This window comes from Ranitomeya imitator, chromosome 4, assembly GCF_032444005.1.
Source record: "Ranitomeya imitator isolate aRanImi1 chromosome 4, aRanImi1.pri, whole genome shotgun sequence".
Taxonomy (NCBI): domain Eukaryota; kingdom Metazoa; phylum Chordata; class Amphibia; order Anura; family Dendrobatidae; genus Ranitomeya; species Ranitomeya imitator.
The window spans coordinates 633,937,566-633,960,057 of record NC_091285.1 but is presented as its reverse complement, the minus strand read 5'-3'; the positions used below and the strand labels follow the sequence as shown (position 1 = coordinate 633,960,057).

Below are 22,492 nucleotides of genomic sequence, written 5' to 3'. Positions count from 1 at the left end.
GATTTTGGAGGTGTTTGTGGAAGGAGCATTTGTAACGTCGGATAACGATGTTGGATGAGAAGTCAGGCTCAGAGTTTGTTCCAATTCATCCCAAAGGTGTTGGATGGGTTTGAGGTCAGGGCTTTGTTTATCCAGTCACGTTCTTCCACTTCAAACTCATCACATCATGACCTAACATACCTTGCATTTTGCACTGGGCACAGTCATGGGGAACAGAAAAGGTCCTCACCAAAAAGGTTCCCATAAAGCTGGAAGCTACAATTGTCCAATTGTCTTTCCAAGCTGTATCAATGCTATTCTTTGCTGGAAATAAATGGTCAAACCTTTAAAACCAGCTTGATACTTTTATTACTCCTCCACCAAATTTTACAGTAGGCATTAAGCATTCTCTTTGGGTACCCGCCAAACCCAGATTCATTTTGTAGATTACCAGTTAGTGAAAAGTTATACAGCACTCAAAACAACACATTTCTACAACAGAGTTCATTGACATCATGCTTTACACAACCCCAGCCATCTCCTGGCATTGTGCATACTGACCTGTGGATTCTGTGCAGTTGTTCTGCCATTTTATTGAAGCTCCTGATGTACAGTTCTCGCTCTGATATTACTTTAAGCGGCAATAGGAACCTTGCAGTGAGTGCCTCAGAAACTGCCAAGAGATACATGATTGTGGTATACAGGCTGCCATCCTTGTTCCAGATTTCAGCATTCAGCAGAATTATCAGTTTTCGAATATTGTGGGGGGAATGAACTTTTTTACTTGAGACATACAGCAACCAGGATCTTCATCATTATTATTATTATTATTATACATTTTTATAGCACCATTTATTCCATGGTGCTTTACATGTGAATACGGGCAAATATAGACAAATACATTAAACATGAGCAAATAACAAGGCACACGGGTACATAAGGAGGGAGGACCCTGCCCGCGAGGGCTCACAGTCTGCAGGGGATGGGTGAGGATACACTAGGAGAGGGTAGGGCAGGTTGTGCGGCGGTTCAGTAAGTTCAGGATCACTGCTGGCTGTAGGCTTGTCGGAAGAGGTGGGTCTTCCGATTCTTTTTGAAGGTTTCTATGGTAGGCGAGAGTCTGATGTGTTGGGGTAGAGAGTTCCAGAGTAGGGGGGAAACACGGGAGAAGTCTTGTATGCGGTTGTGGGAAGAAGAGATGAGAGGGGAGTAGAGGAGGAGATCTTGTGAGGATCAGAGGTTGCGTGTAGGTAAGTACCGGGAGACGAGGTCACAGATGTATGGAGGAGACAGGTTGTGGATGGCTTTGTATGTCAGTGTGAGGGTTTTGAACTGGAGTCTCTGGGCGATAGGAAGCCAGTGAAGGGACTGACATAGGGGAGAGGCTGGGGAATAGCGGGGAGACAGGTAGATTAGTCGGGCAGCAGAGTGTAATCATAAAGGATTACAGGAGAAAACTGAAACAAACAAACCAGAGAGGTCAAACTAAAGAGTGTAAAGATTCTATTAAATATATCACCAAACTGAAACCGTGAACACAACATCTTTTGTTCATTCTAGATAGTCTACTTAGCATATGCCTGCAGCTGTTGTACAATACAAGAGTCCTAACTATAATAACACAAAAGTTCTGATTCTTCAAACTGTTTTCTCCAGAATTCAGATATAAAAATGTTTGAAATGTCACAAAATGTATGTCCAATTCGTAGATGCGCAAAAACTGCCAGTTCTGGCCAGCTTCAGCTTTTTGAAAAATGACCAGAACTTTACGGGGAGGAAGTGTTTAAAGCACGGAAATTAAACTCTTCATAGTTTATGCCACAAAAGTTGCCTATATTATGATAGAAATGTACTCCAGTCCCTGAGTAAAGCACATTTTTTGCGGCATCGCACACACCCCTTGATGAATTTGGCGAATCATACTCCAGTGGACTCTTCATTAACTAGACTAGCTTGCATAATGTCATTATCAATTAATTGGGGGCCAAAGAATGATTAAAAGCACCTTTGAAATAATATATATTCGGGCACCTCCTAAAATTTATGAATGATACTAATCAATGTTCATATTCAATCAAAAATATTCCAGGGTGCAGGTGCAGCATGGGAGAAGTCCATATTTTAGTCTTCTTCCACTGTATTGTTCAAAGCTGGTTTCAGTGAAAATAGGATTCTCTTTCCTGCACAGCATTATTTGCAATTTTTAAGTCAGTTTTTCTTATGATTTCTATTCTGACTAGGTTGCAAATGAAGAAACCATTTCTAGCCTGCCTCAGTATGAACCTGTACACACAGGTACACACATCATTAGATAGATTGAACTCAACTGCACGAGGCACATATGAAAATTCCAGAAGATTTATTTTCCAGCTGAATTCTTGTAGTTATGCACAAATACAGTAGGTAAAAAAAGACTTTTCTGACCCAGAACTGCAAAAATGGCCGACATACAGTGAATGAGGAAGAAGAAGGAAGGTGTTGCTGACATCATAGCTAGAGGGAGAGACAGGAAGAGAGGAAGGACAATAGGGGCAAACGTTATTGCATATCAATAAAACAGCACAATATAATACAATGCTGTATGATTCACAAGTCGTGGGACATAACAATTTGTTATTTTGCATATATACAAAAATAGATACTTGTGTCCTTTTATACCTGTAACAGTGCTACCCACTTGGGAGCGAGATGAAGTATCACAAGAACCTTTTCTCTTTAAAAGTCTGGCTGGTTTATTTCAGTCCTCATAGAACGCTTAACAGAAATACTGAAATAGAGATTTTGTATGGCACAAAGTGAAACATAAAGTAACAAATCCATAGAATATTGCGGGTTTGACCGCTTGATTCAGTCCAGAGCAGCATAGTCCTCTAGCAAAGGCACACAATCCTGGAGGTCTGTAAACCTCCACACATACTGACTTCTGTGAGACAAATAGGCCTCATTTTACAATGTAAACCACACCCAGGAGTGGAGACATGGTGAGCAGCTGTCTCTCCCTACCCTTAAGCCCCCGTCACACATAGCGAGATCGCTAGCGAGATCGCTGCTGAGTCACAAGTTTTGTGACGCAACAGCGACCTCAGTAGCGATCTCGCTATGTGTGACACGTAGCAGCGACCAGGCCCCTGCTGTGAGATCGCTGGTCGTGTCGGAAAGGCCTGGACCTTTTTTTGATCGTTGAGGTCCCGCTGGGTAGCACACATCGCTGTGTTTGACACCTTACCAACGACCTCGTTGACAGGACGTCCCATTGAATCGTCATGAAATAGCATCGTTGTACAGGTCGCTACAGGTCGCCGCATCGCTGCTGCGTCGTTGGGGAGATCGCACTGTGTGACATCTCACCAGCGACCACATAGCGACGCAGCAACGATCCCTGACAGGTCGTATCGTTGTCGGGATCGCTTAAGCGTCGCTATGTGTGACGGGGCCTTTAAGCTGCTGCCAGTCAATCAGAGAGATTAATACCTCTTAGTACTATGTGTACTAGAGCATTACTCCAGGTTTTTATCACAGAGGACATGAACCTCTGTGATACATACTGTATCTCTCCTCCACTATGTGCTGGCAGCCACCTTACATACCATTTTTTTTAATATCAGAACAATATGACACATTTGTCACCAAACAATGAAACTGACAGAAAAACATGATGGTTTTTTTTTTCATCTCCACTGTCAGCAGGGTTCAATTTTTGAAAACTGCTTGGCTTCAGTACCCTGTGCTATTGCTCGACTTGTGATCTGTCGAAATGTATTTGTGGACTGTTCACATTTAGAAGTCTACTCATATATTTGCCAAAAGTCCTGGACATGTCAGGACCATTCCGAATTTTTTGAAAACAGTCCCAGCAAATTAATGGCTGTCTGAAGCTGTAAGGGGATGGGGCTTTAGACAAACCCGGCCCATAAATTAGAGTTCCAAGGTGGCACCGGAGGCGGGAATACAAATGTGTCTTAACGGCCAACAGTATTGTTGATAGCTATGTACTTATGGTGCTTTCGGTACAATTGCTTTCAATAGGGACAATATATGGTTAAATTCGTACTATCATGAAATGTACTGTTCTAGTCACAGAGAAGTATAATATAAACTGTATAATACGAGTCACCAAAATGGTTTACATTTTGCAATGTATCTTGTTTTTCTCACAGTTGTTGGCTTAAATCTACGTCTGCAGTTTGGAGTTTCCTTGGTCCAGTCGCTGTGTTCATTGTTGTGAGTACATATCGTAATAATCGGACTAATTATCAAAATGAACGTAACAAACGTGGATATTACTGCTAAGGGCAGAGACAGACTGCCGTATAACTTGTCACACTGCACGGACTGGCCCAACAGCTCTCCTGACCAGAGCATGCGAGTGTGATGTATTTCTATGCAGATGTCACGCTCAGGTCAGGAGAGCAGACAGCTAGCACGTGGTTTAAGATGTGGTCCTCGTACGAGTTATACGGCAGTCTGTCTCTGCCCTTATATTCCTTCTTACTATCTCCATTGGGAATTCGTTTGTTGCTCCGTATAAGACTAAACTGAAAGCAAGTTTGCAGATACACAGCATGTTCTACAAAAGTAAAAATAGAAAACACAGCTGAAAATGGTTGATTTCAATACATATCTTCAGGAGCACTCTGTTCTCCAGCCTCTGAGTCTTCTTTGCCAGGAAGCAGCACACTCCTGATTGTGGGGATTGGCTGCATTATTGTGCCGCTGGCCCGAACTGTGTGCTCTCTGAAGCCTCAACCAGAGGCAATTTTTGCAGAAACATAGCAGCACACTGATGATTAAGCTGGCCAGATCTGGCTTTACCTTACAACCTCTATAGAAAAGAGCTGGTAAGTGCTGAATTCCTTGCCTAGACTGGCCACCAGTGATAGACTGCAGTAAACAATAACATTAAAACTCCTTCCATTCTTGAATATGGAGAGCATTTTTAGTGACAAGTAAATTGCAAAGTTGCTTGTCTTTACAAGCACTTCGAAATTTTAACATGTCATTATCTTGAGACTAACCCTTTACATTATTTATTTTACCCTGAGTTACAGTCAGACTAAAGGTACCGTTACATTAAACGACTTACCAACGATCACGACCAGCGATACGACCTGGCCGTGATCGCTGGTAAGTCGTTGTGTGGTCGCTGGGGAGCTGTCACACAGACAGCTCTCTCCAGCGACCAACGTTCAGGGGAACAACTTCGGCATCGTTGAAACTGTCTTCAACAATGCCGAAGTCCCCGGGTAACCAGGGTAAACATCGGGTTACTAAGTGCAGGGCCGCACTTAGTAACCCGATGTTTACCCTGGTTACCCGGGGACTTCGGCATCGTTGGTCGCTGGAGAGCTGTCTGTGTGACAGCTCCCCAGCGACCACACAACGACTTATCAACGATCACGGCCAGGTCGTATCGCTGGTCGTGATCGTTGGTAAATCGTTTAGTGTAATGGTACCTTAAGTCTGGTTCACCCTTGCCCTTCAGTGGCCAGCCTTTGGAATAAGATGAATCAGAGATGCAAGGCAAACATCAGACAATGGGGCAATAAACCCACACAATTCAAAAGCTCCCAAGAATCACATAAATGAACAGTAGGCAGAGGTTAAATAAATCTCCATGTTTTACAATAACAACCAATAAACGGAGGACTATTTATGAGGTAAAAACCCCTGGGAGTAAACAGTTCTCAAGACTGTGTTACTATGAACCTTGTCTGTCTGTAAATGTATGACCAGTAATGCTGCTCTTTCATGGTTTGAATGCATTTTGTATATTGCAAATATCCATTTCTATGTCCACACTACAAGGTTAGAAATGGAAAACCCCTTTTAACCGTTTAATAACTTATGATGAACTATGAATGGGAGGAGACACAAATTAGATATTAGAAAAAACGTTTTGACAGTGAGAGTGATCAATGAGTGGAACAGGCCTGCCATGAGAGGTGGTGAGTTCTCCTCCAATGGAAGTCTTCAAACAGAGGCTGGACCGACATCTGTCTGGGATGATTTAGTGAATCCTGCTTTGAGCAGGGGGTTGGACCAGATGACCCAGGAGGTCGCTTCCAACTCTACCATTCTATGATTCTATGTTTGTCATAAGATGGTTCCAGCCTTTGATGTGGGCTTGCACACCAAACTTGCATCTTTATCGACAGATGTTGGCTAATTTATTCAGCCACCATTTGCCTCTAAAAGCCCATGGATGATAACCTGCTAAATGCCGCTGCCAATCATTTCAGGAAAAATTGCGCAAAAACTAAAAAAAAATCGCCCGGTCCTTAAGTGGTTATGTTTGAGGTTTCACTGACTTACGTAAAAACTACCCCTTTAAGACTACATATTTTCAGGCCATTTCTGTACTGACATTGAGCCCAGCAGGGACCTGCCATTAATGTGACGGTAGCGACACGTTTCAGATGGGAATCCACTACTATTTTGTGATGGCAGTGCCCGTTACAAGGTCATGTAAACTGTTGACTTTTTTCTTTAATGTTTGTCGTTTCCCTTCTCTTTAGACGAACACCATTCTCTTAGTCCTCACTGTCGTACTCCTCAGAAATAGGCTTGCATCTCTGAACACCAATGTGTCCACCCTTAAAAACAGTAGGTGAGTATGAAAGACACTGGCGAGATGGCCAGAACAAGTACTATGTACAGTATATACTGACATCCTACATAGAGCTGTAATGTAAGTGTCTCTAACATTAATAGAGGGGTTTCACTTTTAATTTGCCATTTTCTCCACTTAGGTTACTGTCGTTTAAAGCCATGGCGCAATTATTCATTCTTGGCTGTACCTGGGGTATCGGCTACTTCCAATTTGGAATCAATTCCCCGGTCATATCTTATATATTCACCATATGTAACAGTCTACAGGGCGTCTACATCTTTCTTGTACATTGTGTGTTGAATAATCAGGTAAAGATTCTGTGAGATGATTTGTCATAAAAATGACATTTAATAAATAGCTGATAAATTGAAGCTTGTGTCCCAGAGAATCTTGTCTTTATCAACGAAACGTAGCAGCATACTGGCAGTGTAATGGGCCCAGGCTGGAGCCCCCCTATAACAGCAGTCTGGAGGTGTAATCTGGAGCCCCCTATAACAGCAGTCTGGATGTGTAGTCTGGAGCCCCCTATAACAGCAGTCTGGATGTGTAGTCTGGAGCCCCCCTATAACAGCAGTCTGGAGGTGTAGTCTGGAGCCCCCCTATAACAGCAGTCTGGAGGTGTAGTCTGAAGCCCCCTATAACAGCAGTCTGGAGGTGTAGTCTGGAGCCCCCTATAACAGCAGTCTGGAGGTGTAGTCTGGAGCCTCCCTATAACAGCAATCTGGATGTGTAGTCTGGAGCCCCCTATAACAGCAGTCTGGAGGTGTAGTCTGGAGCCCCCTATAACAGCAGTCTGGATGTGTAGTCTGGAGCCTCCCTATAACAGCAGTCTGGAGCCCCCTATAACAGCAGTCTGGAGGTGTAGTCTGAAGCCCCCCTATAACAGCAGTCTGGAGCCCCCTATAACAGCAGTCTGGAGGTGTAGTCTGGAGCCCCCCTATAACAGCAGTCTGGAGGTGTAGTCTGGAGCCCCCTATAACAGCAGTCTGGATGTGTAGTCTGGAGCCCTCTATAACAGCAGTCTGGAGGTGTAGTCTGGAGCCCCCTATAACAGCAGTCTGGATGTGTAGTCTGGAGCCCCCTGTAACAGCAGTCTGGATGTGTAGTCTGGAGCCCCCTATAACAGCAGTCTGGAGGTGTAGTCTGGAGCCCCTATAACAGCAGTCTGGATGTGTAGTCTGGAGCCCCCTATAACAGCAGTCTGCATGTGTAGTCTGGAGCCCCCTATAACAGCAGTCTGGAGGTGTAGTCTGGAGCCCCCTATAACAGCAGCCTAGAGGTGTAGTCTGGAGCCCCCCTATAACAACAGTCTGGATGTGTAGTCTGGAGCCCCCTATAACAGCAGTCTGGATGTGTAGTCTGGAGCCCCCTATAACAGCAGTCTGGATGATTAGTCTGGAGCCCCCTATAACAGCAGTCTGAAGGTGTAGTCTGGAGCCTCCTATAACAGCAGTCTGGAGGTGTAGTCTGGAGCCCCCTATAACAGCAGTCTGGAGGTGTAGTCTGGAGCCTCCTATAACAGCAGTCTGGAGGTGTAGTCTGGAGCCCCCTATAACAGCAGTCTGGAGGTGTAGTTTGGAGCCCCCAATAACAGCAGTCTGGAGGTGTAGTCTGGAGCCCCCTATAACAGCAGTCTGGAGGTGTAGTCTGGAGCCCCCTATAACAGCAGTCTGGAGGTGTAGTCTGGAGCCCCCTATAACAGCAGTCTGGAGGTGTAGTTTGGAGCCCCCAATAACAGCAGTCTGGAGGTGTAGTCTGGAGCCCCCTATAACAGCAGTCTGGAGGTGTAGTCTGGAGCCCCCTATAACAGCAGTCTGGAGGTGTAGTCTGGAGCCCCCTATAACAGCAGTCTGGAGGTGTAGTCTGGAGCCCCCTATAACAGCAGTCTGTAGGTGTAGTCTGGAGCCCCCTATAACAGCAGTCTGGAGGTGTAGTCTGGAGCCCCTATAACAGCAGTCTGGAGGTGTAGTCTGGAGCCCCCTATAACAGCAGTCTGGAGGTGTAGTCTGGAGCCCCCTATAACAGCAGTCTGGAGGTGTATTCTAGAGCCCCCTATAACAGCAGTCTGGAGGTGTAGTCTGGAGCCCCCTATAACAGCAGTCTGGAGGTGTAGTCTGGAGCCCCCCATAACAGCAGTCTGGATGTGTAGTCTGGAGCCCCTATAACAGCAGTCTGGAGGTGTAGTCTGGAACCCCCCTATAACAGCAGTCTGGAGGTGTAGTCTGGAGCCTCCTATAACAGCAGTCTGGATGTTTAGTCTGGAGCCCCCTATCACAGCAGTCTGGAGGTGTAGTCTGGAGCCCCCTATAACAGCAGTCTGGAGGTGTAGTCTGGAACCCCCCTATAACAGCAGTCTGGAGGTGTAGTCTGGAGCCTCCTATAACAGCAGTCTGGATGTTTAGTCTGGAGCCCCCTATCACAGCAGTCTGGAGGTGTAGTCTGGAGCCCCCTATAACAGCAGTCTGGAGGTGTAGTCTGGAGCCCCCTATAACAGCAGTCTGGAGGTGTAGTCTAGAGCCCCCTATAACAGCAGTCTGGAGGTGTAGTCTGGAGCCCCCTACAACAGCAGTCTGGATGTGTAGTCTGGAGCCCCCTATAACAGCAGTCTGGATGTGTAGTCTGGAGCCCCTATAACAGCAGTCTGGAGGTGTAGTCTGGAGCCCCCTATAACAGCAGTCTGGAGGTGTAGTCTGGAGCCCCCTATAACAGCAGTCTGGAGGTGTAGTCTGGAGCCCCCTATAACAGCTGTCTGAAGGTGTAGTCTAGAGCCCCATATAACAGCAGTCTGGAGGTGTAGTCTGGAGCCCCCTACAACAGCAGTCTGGAGGTGTAGTCTGGAGCCCCCTATAACAGCAGTCTGGAGGTGTAGTCTGGAGCCCCCTATAATAGCAGTCTGGATGTGTAGTCTGGAGCCCCCTATAACAGCAGTCTGGAGGTGTAGTCTGGAGCCCCCTATAACAGCAGTCTGGAGGTGTGGTCTGGAGCCCCCTATAACAGCAGTCTGGAGGTGTAGTCTGGAGCCCCCTATAACAGCAGCCTAGAGGTGTAGTCTGGAGCCCCCTATAACAGCAGTCTGGATGTGTAGTCTGGAGCCCCCTATAACAGCAGTCTGGAGGTGTAGTCTGGAGCCCCCTATACCAGCAGTCTGGAGGTGTAGTCTGGAGCCCCCTATAACAGCAGTCTGGAGGTGTAGTCTGGAGCACCCAATAACAGCAGTCTGGAGGTGTAGTCTGGAGCCCCCCTATAACAGCAGTCTGGAGGTGTAGTCTGGAGCCCCCTATAACAGCAGTCTGGATGTGTAGTCTAGAGCCCCCCTATAACAGCAGTCTGGATGTGTAGTCTGGAGCCCCCAATAACAGCAGTCTGGAGGTGTAGTCTGGAGCCCCCAATAACAGCAGTCTGGAGGTGTAGTCTGGAGCCCCCTATAACATCAGTCTGGAGGTGTAGTCTGGAGCCCCCTATAACAGCAGCCTAGAGGTGTAGTCTGGAGCCCCCAATAACAGCAGTCTGGATGTGTAGTCTAGAGCCCCCCTATTACAGCAGTCTGGATGTGTAGTCTGGAGCCCCCAATAACAGCAGTCTGGATGTGTAATCTGGAGCCCCCTATAACAGCAGTCTGGAGTTGTAGTCTGGAGCCCCCCTATAACAGCAGTCTGGAGGTGTAGTCTGGAGCCCCCTATAGCAGCAGTCTGGAGGTGTAGTCTGGAGCCCCCTATAACAGCAGTCTGGAGGTGTAGTCTGGAGCCCCCTATAACAGCAGTCTGGAGGTGTAGTCTGGAGCCCCCTATAATAGCAGTCTGGATGTGTAGTCTGGAGCCCCCTATAACAGCAGTCTGGAGGTGTAGTCTGGAGCCCCCTATAACAGCAGTCTGGAGGTGTGGTCTGGAGCCCCCTATAACAGCAGTCTGGAGGTGTAGTCTGGAGCCCCCTATAACAGCAGCCTAGAGGTGTAGTCTGGAGCCCCCTATAACAGCAGTCTGGATGTGTAGTCTGGAGCCCCCTATAACAGCAGTCTGGAGGTGTAGTCTGGAGCCCCCTATACCAGCAGTCTGGAGGTGTAGTCTGGAGCCCCCTATAACAGCAGTCTGGAGGTGTAGTCTGGAGCACCCAATAACAGCAGTCTGGAGGTGTAGTCTGGAGCCCCCCTATAACAGCAGTCTGGAGGTGTAGTCTGGAGCCCCCTATAACAGCAGTCTGGATGTGTAGTCTAGAGCCCCCCTATAACAGCAGTCTGGATGTGTAGTCTGGAGCCCCCAATAACAGCAGTCTGGAGGTGTAGTCTGGAGCCCCCAATAACAGCAGTCTGGAGGTGTAGTCTGGAGCCCCCTATAACATCAGTCTGGAGGTGTAGTCTGGAGCCCCCTATAACAGCAGCCTAGAGGTGTAGTCTGGAGCCCCCAATAACAGCAGTCTGGATGTGTAGTCTAGAGCCCCCCTATTACAGCAGTCTGGATGTGTAGTCTGGAGCCCCCAATAACAGCAGTCTGGATGTGTAATCTGGAGCCCCCTATAACAGCAGTCTGGAGTTGTAGTCTGGAGCCCCCCTATAACAGCAGTCTGGAGGTGTAGTCTGGAGCCCCCTATAGCAGCAGTCTGGAGGTGTAGTCTGGAGCCCCCTATAACAGCAGTCTGGAGGTGTAGTCTGGAGCCCCCTATAACAGCAGTCTGGAGGTGTAGTCTGAAGCCCCCCTATAACAGCAGTCTGGAGGTGTAGTCTGGAGCCCCCTATAACAGCAGTCTGGAGGTGTAGTCTGGAGCCTCCCTATAACAGCAGTCTGGATGTGTAGTCTGGAGCCTCCCTATAACAGCAGTCTGGAGCCCCCTATAACAGCAGTCTGGAGGTGTAGTCTGGAGCCCCCTATAACAGCAGTCTGGATGTGTAGTCTGGAGCCTCCCTATAACAGCAGTCTGGAGCCCCCTATAACAGCAGTCTGGAGGTGTAGTCTGAAGCCCCCCTATAACAGCAGTCTGGAGCCCCCTATAACAGCAGTCTGGAGGTGTAGTCTGGAGCCCCCCTATAACAGCAGTCTGGAGGTGTAGTCTGGAGCCCCCTATAACAGCAGTCTGGATGTGTAGTCTGGAGCCCTCTATAACAGCAGTCTGGAGGTGTAGTCTGTAGCCCCCTATAACAGCAGTCTGGATGTGTAGTCTGGAGCCCCCTATAACAGCAGTCTGGATGTGTAGTCTGGAGCCCCCTGTAACAGCAGTCTGGATGTGTAGTCTGGAGCCCCCTATAACAGCAGTCTGGAGGTGTAGTCTGGAGCCCCTATAACAGCAGTCTGGATGTGTAGTCTGGAGCCCCCTATAACAGCAGTCTGCATGTGTAGTCTGGAGCCCCCTATAACAGCAGTCTGGAGGTGTAGTCTGGATCCCCCTATAACAGCAGCCTAGAGGTGTAGTCTGGAGCCCCCTATAACAGCAGTCTGGAGGTGTAGTCTGGAGCCCCCTATAACAGCAGCCTAGAGGTGTAGTCTGGAGCCCCCTATAACAACAGTCTGGAGGTGTAGTCTGGAGCCCCCTATAACAGCAGTCTGGATGTGTAGTCTGAAGCCCCCTATAACAGCAGTCTGGATGATTAGTCTGGAGCCCCCTATAACAGCAGTCTGAAGGTGTAGTCTGGAGCCTCCTATAACAGCAGTCTGGAGGTGTAGTCTGGAGCCCCCTATAACAGCAGTCTGGAGGTGTAGTTTGGAGCGCCCTATAACAGCAGTCTGGAGGTGTAGTCTGGAGCCCCCTATAACAGCAGTCTGGAGGTGTAGTCTGGAGCCCCCTATAACAGCAGTCTGGAGGTGTAGTCTGGAGCCCCCTATAACAGCAGTCTGGAGGGGTAGTCTGGAGCCCCCTATAACAGCAGTCTGGAGGTGTAGTCTGGAGCCCCCTATAACAGCAGTCTGGATGTGTAGTCTGGAGCCCCTATAACAGCAGTCTGGAGGTGTAGTCTGGAGCCCCCTATAACAGCAGTCTGGATGTGTAGTCTGGAGCCCCCTATAACAGCAGTCTGGAGGTGTAGTCTGGAGCCCCCTATAACAGTAGTCTGGAGGTGTAGTCTGGAGCCCCCTATAACAGCAGTCTGGAGGTGTAGTCTGGAGCCCCCTATAACAGCAGTCTGGATGTGTAGTCTGGAGCCTCTATAACAGCAGTCTGGAGGTGTAGTCTGGAGCCCCCTATCACAGCAGTCTGGAGGTGTAGTCTGGAGCCCCCTATAACAGCAGTCTGGAGGTGTAGTCTGGAGCCCCCTATAACAGCAGTCTGGAGGTGTAGTCTGGAGCCCCCTATAAAAGCAGTCTGGAGGTGTAGTCTGGAGCCCCCTATAACAGCAGTCTGGAGGTGTAGTCTGGAGCCCCCTATATCAGCAGTCTGGATGTGTAGTCTGGAGCCCCTATAACAGCAGTCTGGAGGTGTAGTCTGGAGCCCCCTATAACAGCAGTCTGGAGGTGTAGTCTGGAGCCCCCTATAACAGCAGTCTGGATGTGTAGTCTGGAGCCCCTATAACAGCAGTCTGGATGTGTAGTCTGGAGCCCCCTATAACAGCAGCCTAGAGGTGTAGTCTGGAGCCCCCCTATAACAACAGTCTGGATGTGTAGTCTGGAGCCCCCTATAACAGCAGTCTGGATGTGTAGTCTGGAGCCCCCAATAACAGCAGTCTGGAGGTGTAGTCTGGAGCCCCCTATAACAGCAGTCTGGAGGTGTAGTCTGGAGCCCCCTATAACAGCAGCCTAGAGGTGTAGTCTGGAGCCCCATATAACAGCAGTCTGGATGTGTAGTCTAGAGCCCCCCTATAACAGCAGTCTGGATGTGTAGTCTGGAGCCCCCTATAACAGCAGTCTGGATGTGTAGTCTAGAGTCCCCCTATTACAGCAGTCTGGATGTGTAGTCTGGAGCCCCCAATAACAGCAGTCTGGATGTGTAATCTGGAGCCCCCTATAACAGCAGTCTGGAGGTGTAGTCTGGAGCCCCCCTATAACAGCAGTCTGGAGGTGTAGTCTGGAGCCCCCCTATAGCAGCAGTCTGGAGGTGTAGTCTGGAGCCCCCTATAACAGCAGTCTGGAGGTGTAGTCTGGAACCCCCTATAACAGCAGTCTGGAGGTGTAGTCTGGAGCCCCCTATAACAGCAGTCTGGAGGTGTAGTCTGGAGCCCCCCTATAACAGCAATCTGGATGTGTAGTCTGGAGCCCCCTATAACAGCAGTCTGGATGTGTAGTCTAGAGCCCCCCTATAACAGCAGTCTGGATGTGTAGTCTGGAGCCCCCAATAACAGCAGTCTGGATGTGTAGTCTAGAGCCCCCCTATTACAGCAGTCTGGAGGTGTAGTCTGGAGCCCCCCTATAACAGCAGTCTGGAGGTGTAGTCTGGAGCCTCCCTATAACAGCAGTCTGGATGTGTAGTCTGGAGCCCCCTATAACAGCAGTCTGGAGGTGTAGTCCGGAGCCTCCCTATAACATCAGTCTGGATGTGTAGTCTGGAGCCCCCTATAACAGCAGTCTGGATGTGTAGTCTGGAGCCCCCTATAACAGCAGTCTGGAGGTGTAGTCTGGAGCCCCCTATAACAGCAGCCTAGAGGTGTAGTCTGGAGCCCACTATAACAGCAGTCTGGATGTGTAGTCTAGAGCCCCCCTATAACAGCAATCTTGATGTGTAGTCTGGAGCCCCCTATAACAGCAGTCTGGAGGTGTAGTCTGGAGCCCCCTATAACAGCAATCTGGATGTGTAGTCTGGAGCCCCCTATAACAGCAGTCTGGAGGTGTAGTCTGAAGCCCCCTATAACAGCAGTCTGGAGCCCCCTATAACAGCAGTCTGGAGGTGTAGTCTGGAGCCCCCCTATAACAGCAGTCTGGATGTGTAGTCTGGAGCCCCCTATAACAGCAGTCTGGATGTGTAGTCTGGAGCCCCCTATAACAGCAGTCTGGAGGTGTAGTCTGGAGCCCCCTATAACAGCAGTCTGGAGGTGTAGTCTGGAGCCCCCTATAACAGCAGCCTAGAGGTGTAGTCTGGAGCCCCCTATAACAACAGTCTGGAGGTGTAGTCTGGAGCCCCCTATAACAGCAGTCTGGATGTGTAGTCTGAAGCCCCCTAAAACAGCAGTCTGGATGATTAGTCTGGAGCCCCCTATAACAGCAGTCTGAAGGTGTAGTCTGGAGCCTCCTATAACAGCAGTCTGGAGGTGTAGTCTGGAGCCCCCTATAACAGCAGTCTGGAGGTGTAGTCTGGAGCCTCCTATAACAGCAGTCTGGAGGTGTAGTCTGGAGCCCCCTATAACAGCAGTCTGGAGGTGTAGTTTGGAGCCCCCAATAACAGCAGTCTGGAGGTGTAGTCTGGAGCCCCCTATAACAGCAGTCTGGAGGTGTAGTCTGGAGCCCCCTATAACAGCAGTCTGGAGGTGTAGTCTGGAGCTCCCTATAACAGCAGTCTGTAGGTGTAGTCTGGAGCCCCCTATAACAGCAGTCTGGATGTGTAGTCTGGAGCCCCTATAACAGCAGTCTGGAGGTGTAGTCTGGAGCCCCCTATAACTGCAGTCTGGAGGTGTAGTCTGGAGCCCCCTATAACAGCAGTCTGGAGGTGTATTCTAGAGCCCCCTATAACAGCAGTCTGGAGGTGTAGTCTGGAGCCCCCTATAACAGCAGTCTGGAGGTGTAGTCTGGAGCCCCCCATAACAGCAGTCTGGATGTGTAGTCTGGAGCCCCTATAACAGCAGTCTGGAGGTGTAGTCTGGAACCCCCCTATAACAGCAGTCTGGAGGTGTAGTCTGGAGCCCCCTATAACAGCAGTCTGGATGTTTAGTCTGGAGCCCCCTATCACAGCAGTCTGGAGGTGTAGTCTGGAGCCCCCTATAACAACAGTCTGGAGGTGTAGTCTGGAGGCCCCTATAACAGCAGTCTGGAGGTGTAGTCTAGAGCCCCCTATAACAGCAGTCTGGAGGTGTAGTCTGGAGCCCCCTACAACAGCAGTCTGGAGGTGTAGTCTGGAGCCCCCTATAACAGCAGTCTGGATGTGTAGTCTGGAGCCCCTATAACAGCAGTCTGGAGGTGTAGTCTGGAGCCCCCTATAACAGCAGTCTGGAGGTGTAGTCTGGAGCCCCCTATAACAGCAGTCTGGATGTTTAGTCTGGAGCCCCCTATCACAGCAGTCTGGAGGTGTAGTCTGGAGCCCCCTATAACAGCAGTCTGGAGGTGTAGTCTGGAGCCCCCTATAACAGCAGTCTGGAGGTGTAGTCTGGAGCCCCCTATAACAGCAGTCTGGAGGTGTAGTCTGGAGCCCCCTATAACAGCAGTCTGGAGGTGTAGTCTGGAGCCCCCTATAACAGCAGTCTGGAGGTGTAGTCTGGAGCCCCCTATAACGGCAGTCTGGATGTGTAGTCTGGAGCCCCTATAACAGCAGTCTGGAGGTGTAGTCTGGAGCCCCCTATGACAGCAGTCTGGATGTGTAGTCTGGAGCCCCTATAACAGCAGTCTGGAGGTGTAGTCTGGAGCCCCCTATAACAGCAGTCTGGAGGTGTAGTCTGGAGCCCCCTATAACAGCAGTCTGGATGTGTAGTCTGGAGCCCCCTATAACAGCATTCTGGAGGTGTAGTCTGGAGCCCCCTATAACAGCAGTCTGGAGGTGTAGTCTGGAGCCCCCTATAACAGCAGTCTGGAGGTGTAGTCTGGAGCCCCCTATAACAGCAGTCTGGATGTGTAGTCTGGAGCCCCCTATAACAGCAGTCTGGAGGTGTAGTCTGGAGCCCCTATAACAGCAGTCTGGATGTGTAGTCTGGAGCCCCCCTATAACAGCAGTCTGGAGGTGTAGTCTGGAGCCCCTATAACAGCAGTCTGGAGGTGTAGTCTGGAGCCCCTATAACAGCAGTCTGGATGTGTAGTCTGGAGCCCCCCTATAACAGCAGTCTGGAAGTGTAGTCTGGAGCCGTGTAGTCTGGAGCCCCTATAACAGCAGTCTGGAGGTGTAGTCTGGAGCCCCCTATAACAGCAGTCTGGATGTGTAGTCTGGAGCCCCCCTATAACAGCAGTCTGGAGGTGTAGTCTGGAGCCCCTATAACAGCAGTCTGGAGGTGTAGTCTGGAGCCCCTATAACAGCAGTCTGGAGGTGTAGTCTGGAGCCCCTATAACAGCAGTCTGGAGGTGTAGTCTGGAGCCCCCTATAACAGCAGCCTGGAGGTGTAGTCTGGAGCCCCCTATAACAGCAATCTGGATGTGTAGTCTGGAGCCCCCTATAATAGCAGTCTGGATGTGTAGTCTGGAGCCCCCTATAACAGCAGTCTGGAGGTGTAGTCTGGAGCCCCTATAACAGCAGTCTGGAGGTATAGTCTGGAGCCCCCTATAACAGCAGTCTGGAGGTGTAGTCTGGAGCCCCCTATAACAGCAGTCTGGAGGTGTAGTCTGGAGCCCCCTATAACAGCAGTCTGGAGGTGTAGTCTGGAGCCCCCTATAACAGCAGTGTGGAGGTGTAGTCTGGAGCCCCCTATAACAGCAGAATGGAGGTGTAGTCTGGAGCCCCCTATAACAGCAGTCTGGAGGTGTAGTCTGGAGCCCCTATAACAGCAGTCTGGAGGTTTAGTCTGGAGCCCCCTATAACAGCAGTGTGGAGGTGTAGTCTGGAGCCCCCTATAACAGCAGTCTGGAGGTGTAGTCTGGAGCCCCCCTATAACAGCAGTCTGGAGGTATAGTCTGGAGCCCCCTATAACAGCAGTCTTGGGGTGTAGTCTGGAGCCCCCTATAACAGCAGTCTGGAGGTGTAGTCTGGAGCCCCCTATAACAGCAGTCTGGGGGTGTAGTCTGGAGCCCCCTATAACAGCAGTCTGGAGGTGTAGTCTGGAGCCCCCTATAATAGCAGTCTGGATGTGTAGTCTGGAGCCCCCTATAACAGCAGTCTGGAGGTGTAGTCTGGAGCCCCCTATAACAGCAGTCTGGGGGTGTAGTCTGGAGCCCCCTATAACAGCAGTCTGGATGTGTAGTCTGGAGCCCCCTATAGCAGCAGTCTGGATGTGTAGTCTGGAGCCCCCTATAACAGCAGTCTGGAGGTGTAGTCTGGAGCCCCCAATAACAGCAGTCTGGAGGTGTAGTCTGGAGCCCCCTATAACAGCAGTCTGGAAGTGTAGTCTGGAGCCCCCTATAACAGCAGTCTGGGGGTGTAGTCTGGAGCCCCCTATAACAGCAGTCTGGGGGTGTAGTCTGGAGCCCCCTATAACAGCAGTCTGGAGGTGTAGTCTGGAGCCCCCTATAACAGCAGTCTGGAGGTGTAGTCTGGGGAGCCTGTCGTCCATCTGTAGAGGAGCGATCAGTTTATTCACACAGAACAAAAATTACATAAAATACCTGGATGAGACCACGATATATATAACTGCTCCCACTTTTCCATCTTATAAACAGGTGAGACAAGAGTATAGAAAGCTATTCTGCAAAGCTGTAAAACACAGAAAGCAGTCATCGGATGACACTTCCCCTCACGACGCCACCAAATCAGTAAGTTTCTACTTTAACAATAATTTTCCCTCTTACGTCCTTTCTGGGGTCTAAATCTTCCTTTTTTCCCTTAACAGGTAAACTTAAATGATATTAGTAAACCAGTGACCAAGGAACAAAGTTCCGAATCAGAGACCAAAGTGCACTGGAAATAGCTTACATGGATCTGGGGGGAGAAGTCGATATGAAAACAGTATTAGAGCTGAACTTTAATTCCTTTTTTTATTTGCACAGTGTTTATTATTGTAGATAATTGTATGTAATATACTGTTTACATTATTTTCTTTGTTGATTTCGCTCATGTATTATTGTGCTCAAAAGTTTACATACCCCGGCAGAATTTTTGCTTTCTTGGCCTTTTTTCAGAGAATATAAATGATAACACCAAAACTTTTTCTCCACTCATGGTTAGTGGTTGGGCGAAGCCATTTATTGTCAAACTACTGTGTTTTCTCTTTTTAAATCATAATAACCACTCAAAACATCCAAATGACCCTGATCAAAAGTTCATATACCCCATTTCTTAATACCATGTATTGCCCCCTCTAACATCAATGACAGCTTGAAGTCTTTAGTGGTAGTTGTGGATGAGGCTCTTTATTTTCTCAGATGGTAACGTTGCCCACTCTTCTTGGCAAAAAGCCTCCAGTTCCTGTAAATTCCTGGGCTGTCTAGCATGAATTGCGCCAGAGTGGCTCAATGATATTGAGGTCAGGAGACTGAGATGACCACACCAGAATCTTCACTTTGTTCTGCAGTAGCCAATGACAGGTCGACTTGACCTTGTGTTTTGGATCGTTGTCATGTTGGAACGTCCAAGTACGTCCCATGCGCAGCTTCTGGGCTGATGATTTCAAATTTGCCTCCAGTATTTGCTGATAACGTGCTGCATTCATCTTTACTTCAACTTTGACCAAGTTTCCTGTGCCTTTGAAGCTCACACATCCCCAAAACATCAGCAATTCACCTCCGTGCTTTACAGTAGGAATGGTGTTCCTTTTATCATATGCCTTGTTGACCTCTCTCCAAATGTTATGTTTATGGTTGTGGCTAAAAAGTTCAATTTTGTTCTCATTACTCCAAATTACCTTGTTTCAGAAGTTTTGAGGCTTATCTCTATGCTGTTTTGCAGGTAAGAAATAGGGCAGAACTGGGAGGATGGCAGGGAAAGATAGGGATGAACGGACACTCAGTAATAAAGAGGTTAAACTTAACAGTCTGTAGACTTCTGATATGAGGAAATTCAAGGTTCCAACAGTGGCACCGGCAACAGCAGCGCTGATCATCTTGACGGAGTCTCAGAAAGGCGGGAATCCAACGGTGGCACAGACAACAGCAGTGCAGGTCGTCTCATTGCAGTCTCTGGGAGGTAGGAAGATTTCCCGTGCTCAAAGCGTATGTAGCACGGTACTTAGTCCAGTATGGAGAACCACCGGAATGGGACTTCGCTCAGCGATGTGCACAAGTCCTTGGTAGAGAGGCTCTGGCCTAGCCGTCTGTCTTTCTCTATGCATCGCACACTCAGTGCAGTGTCTGCCTTCAACTAGGGTCATCTCCTAGCGTGGAGGGAAGCTGACAGTCGGTTGTCCACAAACGGTGGACCTGTATACAGGGGTCTGTCAAGTATGTGGTCACTCTTGTGCAGAGCGTGTGCGGCACTCACTATCACACTGGGTACGGCACCTGGCTTAGCTCAGCACGGCTCCGTACAGCTCCGTTCTGCTGGCACGGCTCTGCTGGCATAGCTCCACAGCTCCGAACAGTCTCTCATACTGTGGGACTGTCCCGCTTTTGAGGCTGTGTCCCACAGTCCCGCACGGGACTCTGCTTCTCTCGCACAGCCAGCAGGAGAAGCAGCCGACACGCTCTCGGTGGTTCAGAGAGGGAGAGAGGACATTCTGAGGTACGTGTGTGTGTGTTTTGCAGCTGGCCCTGCTGTGCTTACAGTACAAGGCATTATAACCAGGAGTAGTGGCAGCAGTTAGAGCAATCCAGTACAGTCTGTTAGTCATAGGCACAGTATATATATATATACAGGTCCTTCTCAAAAAATTAGCATATAGTGTTAAATTTCATTATTTACCATAATGTAATGATTACAATTAAACTTTCATATATTATAGATTCATTATCCACCAACTGAAATTTGTCAGGTCTTTTATTGTTTTAATACTGATGATTTTGGCATACAACTCCTGATAACCCAAAAAACCTGTCTCAATAAATTAGCATATTTCACCCATCCAATCAAATAAAAGTGTTTTTTAATAACAAACAAAAAAACCAACAAATAATAATGTTCAGTTATGCACTCAATACTTGGTCGGGAATCCTTTGGCAGAAATGACTGCTTCAATGCGGCGTGGCATGGAGGCAATCAGCCTGTGACACTGCTGAGATGTTATGGAGGCCCAGGATGCTTCAATAGCGGCCTTAAGCTCATCCAGAGTGTTGGGTCTTGCGTCTCTCAACTTTCTCTTCACAATATCCCACAGATTCTCTATGGGGTTCAGGTCAGGAGAGTTGGCAGGCCAATTGAGCATAGTAATACCATGGTCAGTAAACCATTTACCAGTGGTTTTGGCACTGTGAGCAGGTGCCAGGTCGTGCTGAAAAATGAAATCTTCATCTCCATAAAGCATTTCAGCCGATGGAAGCATGAAGTGCTCCAAAATCTCCTGATAGCTAGCTGCATTGACCCTGCCCTTGATGAAACACAGTGGACCAACACCAGCAGCTGACATGGCACCCCACACCATCACTGACTGTGGGTACTTGACACTGGACTTCAGGCATTTTGGCATTTCCTTCTCCCCAGTCTTCCTCCAGACTCTGGCACCTTGATTTCCGAATGACATGCAAAATTTGCTTTCATCAGAAAAAAGTACTTGGGACCACTTAGCAACAGTCCAGTGCTGCTTCTCTGTAGCTCAAAAGTGGCTTTACCTGGGGAATGCGGCACCTGTAGCCCATTTCCTGCACACGCCTGTGCACGGTGGCTCTGGATGTTTCCACACCAGACTCAGTCCACTGCTTCTTCAGGTTCCCCAAGGTCTGGAATCGGTCCTTCTCCACAATCTTCCTCAGGGTCCGGTCTCCTCTTCTCGTTGTACGGCGTTTTCTGCCACATTGTTTCCTTCCAACAGACTTACCATTGAGGTGCCTTGATGCAGCACTCTGGGAACAGCCTATTTGTTGAGAAATTTCTTTCTGGGTCTTACCCTCTTGCTTGAGGTTGTCAATGATGGCCTTCTTGACATCTGTCAGGTCGCTAGTCTTACCCATGATGGGGGTTTTGAGTAATGAACCAGGCAGGGAGTTTATAAAAGCCTCAGGTATCTTTTGCATGTGTTTAGAGTTAATTAGTTGATTCAGAAGATTAGGGTAATAGGTAGTTTAGAGAACCTTTTCTTGATATGCTAATTTATTGAGACAGGTTTTTTGGGTTATCAGGAGTTGTATGCCAAAATCATCAGTATTAAAACAATAAAAGACCTGACAAATTTCAGTTGGTGGATAATGAATCTATAATATATGAAAGTTTAATTGTAATCATTACATTATGGTAAATAATGAAATTTAACACTATATGCTAATTTTTTGAGAAGGACCTGTATATATATATATACAGTGGGGCAAAAAAGTATTTAGTCAGTCAGCAATAGTGCAAGTTCCACCACTTAAAAAGTTGAGAGGCGTCTGTAATTTACATCATAGGTAGACCTCAACTATGGGAGACAAACTGAGAAAAAAAAACCAGAAAATCACATTGTCTGTTTTTTTAACATTTTATTTGCATATTATGGTGGAAAATAAGTATTTGGTCAGAAACAAAATTTCATCTCAATACTTTGTAATATATCCTTTGTTGGCAATGACAGAGGTCAAACGTTTTCTTTAAGTCTTCACAAGGTTGCCACACACTGTTGTTGGTATGTTGGCCCATTCCTCCATGCAGATCTCCTCTAGAGCAGTGATGTTTTTGGCTTTTTGCTTGGCAACACGGACTTTCAACTCCCTCCAAAGGTTTTCTATAGGGTTGAGATCTGGAGACTGGCTAGGCCACTCCAGGACCTTGAAATGCTTCTTACGAAGCCACTCCTTCGTTGCCCTGGCGGTGTGCTTTGGATCATTGTCATGTTGAAAGACCCAGCCACGTTTCATCTTCAATGCCCTTGCTGATGGAAGGAGGTTTGCACTCAAAATCTCACGATACATGGCCCCATTCATTCTTTGATGTACCCGGATCAGTCGTCCTGGCCCCTTTGCAGAGAAACAGCCCCAAAGCATGATGTTTCCACCACCATGCTTTACAGTAGGTATGGTGTTTGATGGATGCAACTCAGTATTCTTTTTCCTCCAAACACGACAAGTTGTATTTCTACCAAACAGTTCCAGTTTGGTTTCATCAGACCATAGGACATTCTCCCAAAACTCCTCTGGATCATCC

At 48.2% G+C, this 22,492-nt stretch overlaps 1 protein-coding gene across 1 annotated transcript in view; it reads left to right on the top strand.

Moving 5' to 3' along the window:
* LOC138677011 (adhesion G protein-coupled receptor E3-like) overlaps positions 1 to 18,252 on the top strand; it is a 148,397-nt gene extending 130,145 nt beyond the window's left edge. Inside the window, exons 16-20 of the mRNA XM_069766787.1 lie at positions 4,137 to 4,200; positions 6,495 to 6,586; positions 6,729 to 6,897; positions 17,950 to 18,042; positions 18,120 to 18,252. Coding sequence (XP_069622888.1) covers positions 4,137 to 4,200; positions 6,495 to 6,586; positions 6,729 to 6,897; positions 17,950 to 18,042; positions 18,120 to 18,197 — 496 coding nt within the window. The 3' untranslated portion in view covers positions 18,198 to 18,252. The remainder of the gene's footprint in view (positions 1 to 4,136; positions 4,201 to 6,494; positions 6,587 to 6,728; positions 6,898 to 17,949; positions 18,043 to 18,119) is intronic.
* The last annotated feature ends 4,240 nt before the right edge of the window (positions 18,253 to 22,492 follow it).